Genomic DNA, 7,816 nt, shown 5'->3' on the forward strand with positions numbered 1-7,816 from the left:
CAATTAATTAAATTGTAAATTGCCATGGGTAAAAATTAAAAATAATTATAGGATAGATTAAAGGGTTAAGTGGGGGATAGGAAGGAGAAAATATAAGATAAGAGTTCACAACAAATTAAAACTCTTATCTAAACCACCAAACAGTGGATGGTTATTAGGGTTTAGAACTTTTATCTAAACAACAGAGGGAAAATAACACCGTTCCTACTTCTCATTTGTCTACCTCCTCTTAAAGTAAGAAGGAACTAAGAATAGAAGAGAGGGAGCAGACGTCGCCGCCGAATAAGCAGATAATTAAACACCTAAACCTGTAAGTTCCGAATGCACGTTAAAATTTTTTTCTTGTAAGTCGTATTTATTCCATGAACTATTTTTAGAGATTTTATGTATATGCACGTTACCATATATTTATGCATGTACGAGAAATTTAGGAAGATTTATATTTGGATTGATAGGAATAGGCTGTTAAATCTTAGTTATGGGGTAGAATAAAGTTTAAATCTTCATTCTATTGAAAAGTTAAAAAAAAAAAAAGAAATAAGAGGAAGCTACTGGCGGCGCTGTTGCTGAAACCTCTAAAACTAATGGAATTCTCGTATAACAATAGCTATCATAGCAAGATAGGCATGGTACCATTTGAAGTGTTGTATGGACAAAAGTGTAGATCTCCCTTATATTAAGGTGAAATAGGTGAGAAGCTTATCACCGGCCCTGATTTGGTGGAACGAATCTTGGAGAAGATTAAAATTATTTGAGAGAGACTAAAAGTAGCTCAGGACTGAAACAAGAATTGGATGGATTTAAAGAGAAGACCTTTAGAATTTCAACCGAGAGAAAAGGTATATTTGAAAGTATCCCCCACCAAACGAGTGATGAGGTTTGGACCCAACTAAGAAAGTATGTATTAGACCCGAGCCATATTTTGGAGAATCAACCCATCGAAGTGAAGGAGAACTTATCAGTGGAAGAAGTTCTTTTGAGAATCGTGGATCCGAAAGATCAAGTTGTAAGGAAAAAACCATACCGTACGTGAAAGTATAATGGACGAACCATACACTGCGAGAGGCAGCGTGGGAATTAAAGAAAGACATGTGGAATAGATATCCCTATCTTTTTTATCAAGGTACGTAAGTTTCGAAAACGAAACCTTTTGTAAGGAGAGTAGAATGTAAAATAGGTATGTAATCGAGTCGAGTCGAGCTCGAGTATTGCCATACTTGAGCTCGACTCGACCTATTAATAACTTGGCTCGAGCTCGACTCAAGCTCGATCGAGTCGAAAAATCTCAAACTCGAACTTGACTTGAGGAAATCTTTAAAAGCTCGAGACTTGACTCGATAAGGCTCGACTAAAGTTATCGAGTCGAGTAATCAAGCTTTTGACTCGATACCTTACTTGTAAATTCAGTATAAATTATACCCATAACGGTCATTTTATAATTATAATACATATATATTATTTAAATTATATATATTATTTAAATTATATGGCTCAACGAGTAGCCACGAGCTACAACATTCTGACTCGAACTCGACTCGAATGTGTACTCGAGTAGCTCGAGACTCGGTTTGACCGAGTTCAAGCCAAGCCATTGACCTACTCGCGAGTAGCTCGGCTCGCGTACATTAGGACTCGCGAGTAGTTCGGGTCGCATACATCCTTAATGTAAAACCCACACCCCTTCTCAATTTTTACTTTACTGAATTAATTAAATGGTAAATTGTCATGGGTAAAAATTAAAAATAATTGTAGGATAGGTTAAAGGGTTAAGTGGGGGATAGGAAGGAGATAAGATAGGATAAGAGTTCACAACAAATTAAAACTCTTATCTAAACCACCAAATGGTGGGTGGTTATTAGGGTTTAGAACTTTTATCAAAACAACAGAGGGAAAATAACACCATTCCTACTTCTTATTTGTCTGTCTCCTCTTAAAGCAAGAAGCAACTAAAAATAGAGGAGAGGAAGAAGACGTTTCCGTCAGATAAACAGACAATTAAGCGCCTAGACCTGTAAGTTTCGAACGCACGTTAAAATTCTTTTCTCTTAAGTCGTATTAATTCCATGAACTATTTTTAAAGATTTTATGTATATGCACATTACGATATATTTCTGTCTGTACGAGAAATTTAGGAAGATTTATATTTTGATTGATAGGAATAGGGTGTTAAATCTTGGCTATGCGCTAGAATAAAGTTTAAATCTTCATTCTGTTGAAAAGTTAAAAAAAAAAGAAAGAAAGAAGAGGAAGCTGTTGGCGGCGTTATTGCTGAAACTTCTAAAACGTGAAGCTTTAGCAACGCGAGACAGAAACAAAAAAAAAATAGTAGTCAAGAATTGCGCCGCTGCCAAAGCTTGACCAAAAGCTTTGGCAACGTCAGGTGAAGACAAGAAACGAAAGGGCTAGGCAAGGAGCTGGCCAAGGAAAAAAAAAGCGGGGGTGGCAGCGGCTATTTTGTTGTTGTTGTTGATGGGTTAGGTCAAGAGATGGTTAGGTTTTGTATATGGGCTTGTTTAATTGGAAGTTGGGCCAAGGGTAAAGGAGTATCAGGCTAAAGGTTGGAAGAAATAAGAAAATGCTTGGGTCAGAACCTTGGATCGTTATTTAGGTCCCAAAAAAAAAAGAATATAATGGTGAGTATATTTGGGTTAGAAATATAGTATGGGTTTGGTAAATATTCAAGAGTAAATCTTATATACACTATCACCGTTGGATTCATGACATGTGTGCAAAAGTTGAATTTCAAATTTAAATTTTGCGTAGTTGTTATTCATCCAATGCTGACAGTGTAGAAAAGATTAATCCAATATTCAATAGATAAATTTTAGAAATGATTAGGTCATCTTTTATGGACTAACATAGGAATTAAATTTCAAACCCAAACTAAAGATAATTTTTGGAGTTTAAAGATTTAGTCATTTAAGCTTATACTTAATTAATTTAGTTTAAGATACTTAAATGGAAATCTAAATCACCTTAATCTAACCTTATTAGATAAATTTATACAACGTAAGATAAGTCCTAGATTGTTAAACGAAATGCTTAAAATCCTAATAATAATAATAATAATAATAATAACAATAACAATAATAATACTAACGATAACACTAACAATAATAGTAATAATAATAACAATATAGATATGGATGAAATAAATTAAAGATATAAACGAAAAATAAAATGAAAATATAAATACAAGTGGAATAAACTAAAACAATAATTATAATAATAAGTCAATATATATACACATATATACATAAATAATAATAATAACAACTACACATACGTAAAAGTGAAAGTAAAGCAAAAAATAATAGTAGCCAATTAACAAATATATAAAAATGGTAATAAAATAAAATAGTGATGACAAGGACAGTAAAAATTATACTGAATAATAAAAAAATAATAAAAATATATATATGTATAGTAAGACAATAGTCAAGATAATAAATATGATTATAAATAATTATTTTCTTTTAAATTAAGAAACTTTACAAAAAGAGAAGCTGTTTAAATTAAGAAACTTTCCAATTTAAGAAACTTTCCAAAAAAAGAAGCCGTCCAACTTAGGAAAACGTTGCTAGGGTTCATATAGTGGTCTAGACATGAATCTTAAACTTGATCAGAGTTTTTATATTTATGCATATAAGAAATATCAACTAATTAGGAAACTTATGCATTTGATAGGTACGACACAAGTTTAAAGGATCTAAGATAGTTTCACTCGAGTAGTCAGACAAAGATAGGTGGTACTTACCCTTCTGAGATTTCAAAAGTGCAAAGTGCAATTTTTGTTATCAATCATATTTTGATGTGTTAACTTGAAATATATTTGATTAAATAATTTACTTGAATATTTATGCGAGTTCTATTTTTACTATACAAAGATGGACCATGTGACTTATTTGAAACATTTTGATATGTTATTATATACCAAATGAGCTGTAACTTTTATGAAATCAAGAACTATGCATGTGACGTGTAAAATGAATTTATATCAAGTAAAACTCAAAACAGTCAAGGAATAGACGGTAGGGGCTATAGTTCTGCCTAAGGTCATGGTAGCCTGGTATAGAATCCGACTGATTGACTCATGTATGTAATGAGACCATCGGTAGTCATGAAACCTATTGGTCACCCACCTAGAAGGGGTTCAATCTCTAGGCTGAATACTCAGAAGTCGGTCATTGCATGTACTTGTTATGAGTTGATATGAAATGACTTATCACTTTATGACTTTGATGTACGGTTATAAATAAGATGTTTACCAATTGCGATGTCACTCTTTGTTACTAATTGTTTTACAAATAAAGTTGTTTTCAATTATTATGAATGTGAACAATGTGCAAATAGTTTGGTTTATATGTATATATGTATATGTAGAGTTATGGCTGCATGGTCCAACAGAGGTTTAGATACTATCTACTGAACGATTTGTTGCTCAACCCAATTTTTGTAATTTTTGTCGATTCTGAGAAGTATGAGCTGATTTACATGGAAGATCCTGAGGATGATTTTTATTAGTTCTAAGTGGATGGAAATTGGCAACCTAGCTACCTCTAGCTGTTAGTTTTATTTATTTCCTTTTATGCTGTTTCGACCAAAGAATAAATGTACGAACTTATTGGATACTCGTAGACTACCTTTCATTTGAGATTTGTATCGCACTTTATTTAGTTATACTACTTAGTACTTTCTAAATTTAGTCTAGTGCAATGTTGCCTTGTATCCTTGAGTGGGACTTGAAGATACGACGGATGTCACGTGAATGGCGCGTGCGGACTCGAGGCGTGACAATCTTGCTAAAGAAAGAACCCTTAATATCAGTCTACTTGATTATCTTCAATTATTTATTCTTTGCCAAATTGATACAACAGTCATGATAGTAAGATTCATTTCATAATTTAGTAAGACATAAACTGTAACTCTTAAAAAGTTTCAAGCCTACTACAGGAATTTTCTTTTGGTCAATGCCCATAACCAAGGCAAATTGCACCAAAAAAAAGGAGAAAAAAAAGGCATGCCCAGCAATCAAAATTATTCACCTAAGGTATCTACACTACGAAAATAATTTGAGAAATGAAACTTGAACTTCTTGAATTAGAGATTCTGAAAATGTAGGCTAAAACACATCATATGATCACGAAGCCAAAAATACTTCCCAAGAGTTTCACATTTTGTCCGTCAAACTTTTATTTTTGTCTCTGATGTAACAAGGTTTTCTACTACTATCATCTTAGCTTTTGGTTGCACATTCTAGTGCATGGTGATGTCATTTGACTCTTTTCTGCCCTATGTATGTGCACAAATTATGGGAATGGGGCCGTTGTAATACATTTTGAATACCTTGTGCCTCCATATGAACTAGTAAAATCTCATACCAAATACACAATTATTATGTATGTAATCTGCATGAATCGTAACAAAATATTGCACTTTTGTTGTAAGTATGTACAAACAATTAAGAAGTAATTACAACTTGTTTAAAAAGTATTACACTATTTTGGTCCAGCCCCACGCCCCCAATCAAGAAGGAAATTTGAGATTGCCTGCTTAAGCATTTCGATTAGCTTTTGGACATATCCTTTTCTTTTATTTTGTTGTACATAGTTTGCAGCACTAATCCCTTTATCTATGAGTGCAATTCATGAAGCTTTCTTGTCCTTGTCTGTGGAAAAGGCAGTTGATGACTGTATGATGCTTTTAAATACAATAATGCACAAGTTAGGAAGTTCCTTTTTAATGAGATAATATGCCATTTAGAGTGGAATAACCATTTATGGCAAAGGACTAGTACGGCCCGTATGGAGTATAGGTTCTTTTTGCATAAAGGACCACAAGAATACACAACAAATCAACAATCTTTCTTGCTTTTAAACCTCCAAGCAATGTATACTTTTCACAAAAATTTTACTCTGTTTTACCATAATAATCCACTTTATGTAGTTAAGTTTTCTAATGGTAAGGTTTTGAACATATGAAATCGCGTAATTTAACTTATGTTGTAAATCTTAAAACGTATGAACTATTACACATTAATGGTTTATTCAAATATGTGATGAAGGCAAGTCAGATAAATCAAGAGCTTAAAATAGCATAGATCTTTTTGCCTTTTTTTGGGGTTTTTTTAACGGGTACCCAATGGGCACTCATCAGTACACTTAAATCACATCTATCCTACCACATCTATCATATGAATTTACATATTAGTAATTATTACTCTATCTTGTATTTATATGTTTTTTGTAATTAACATTATTTTTTCAAAATATGAACACCTGAACTCCGTCTCAACGTATCCATTACAGACCATTTTTTTAAAAATGTTGTGTGAATAAATGAGTTACATTCACTACATTGTTAATATATGTGTAAATTTAAAAGATATGGATGTTATCCACGAATTGGCATTCTTATTCTTTGGAAGCTGCAATCCCATTTAAAACCCATGAAATTCCCATTCAGAGACTTTATTGTGGATGGGAAGTGGGACTCGGTGGGACTAGCACAATATTTCCCAAGGGATATCACAACTATGATCCTACAGCATCCGACCCCAGAGGGTGAGAGCCCTGATGAGGTGGTGTGGGTGTCAACTACTTCAGGATCGTTTTTGTTATCCTCCGCTTTTCATGAGGTAAGGCAAGCTCGGAACCCCTCTTGGATATTTTCCCACATTTGGCTCCCCCAGCTCCCCCTAAAGGTTTCATTCTTTATGCTCCGTCTATTGATGCGGAGGCTCCCCTTGGATGATATCTTGGGTAAGCTTGGTTTTCAATTACCTTCTAATTGCTTCTGTTGTTCCATGGCGGCTGGGGATTCTATTGAACATATTTTCTCAACGGGACAAATAGCGGCAGAGATTTGGGGTGTCTTTGGATCCCCATGCGGTATATGTCTACCGGAGGTATCATTGCGAGAGAGATTGGTTGCTTGGTGGATGTCCGGGCGTTCGGAACCTCAAAGACGTTTCGTTGTCTCCATTCTACCAAGCTTCATCTATTGGCATGTCTGGAAGGCACGGAACAAAGCAATCTTCAAAGGGGTCAAACTGACTAGTGGGGAGATTTGCCATGGCATTCTCCGGGACATCTCTGCTGCGGTTGAGATTAAATTTCAGCATGGGATTGTAGCGCAGACTTTTGAACAGTTTTTTTACAGGCTCTCTCAGTCACCACCAATATGTCGGGTCCATTTGGTCAAGTGGCAGGCAGCGGGGAGGGGGACCTTCACCCTTAATACGGATGGGTGCTCAAAGGGGAATCCAGGGATGAGTGGTGGGGTTGGAATACTACGGGATTCAAATGGTCCGGTGTTAGTGGCATTCTCAGTCTCCCTAGGGATCAATACAAGCTTGCGCGCTGAAGCATTAGCACTTTTAATGGGCATTCGCCTATACTTCCAGCAAGGCTTTGAGCAGGTTCGAGTGCAGACAGATTCGCTGGTTCTAGTGGGTATTTTACAACAGAGGTTCCAGTGTCCATGGCACATTCGAAGGGAGGTACGTCAAATATGGCGGCTAGTCACGGATCCTACGCAGGTTTCACATTGTTTTAGGGAAGCCAACAAAGTGGCTGACATCCTAGCTAATGTAGGTATCTTGCATCCATAGGAGCATGTAAAGGTCTATCACCAACTCTCTCTCCCACAGCTAGTGAAGGAGGAAGTTAGGTTGAATATGCTAGGCTTTCCTTCTATTAGAACTATTAAAGGATTGTCTTGATGACCGGTCCTGCTCTCGGCTTGTAAGTTTCTGATTGGGCAATAAAGCAATATTAAAAAAAAAAAAAAGAAATTCCTAAACGTCAAACAAATA

General features: G+C 35.1%; 1 protein-coding gene across 1 annotated transcript; it reads left to right on the forward strand.

Moving 5' to 3' along the window:
• Positions 1 to 6,448: 6,448 nt before the first annotated feature.
• On the forward strand, positions 6,449 to 7,612 carry LOC113729011 (uncharacterized). Its single transcript, XM_027253341.2, has one exon. The coding sequence runs from the start codon at positions 6,449 to 6,451 to the stop codon at positions 7,610 to 7,612; it is 1,164 nt and encodes a 387-aa protein (XP_027109142.2).
• The last annotated feature ends 204 nt before the right edge of the window (positions 7,613 to 7,816 follow it).

This window comes from Coffea arabica, chromosome 2e (genome assembly GCF_036785885.1).
Source record: "Coffea arabica cultivar ET-39 chromosome 2e, Coffea Arabica ET-39 HiFi, whole genome shotgun sequence".
In the NCBI taxonomy this organism is placed as follows: Eukaryota; Viridiplantae; Streptophyta; class Magnoliopsida; order Gentianales; family Rubiaceae; genus Coffea; species Coffea arabica.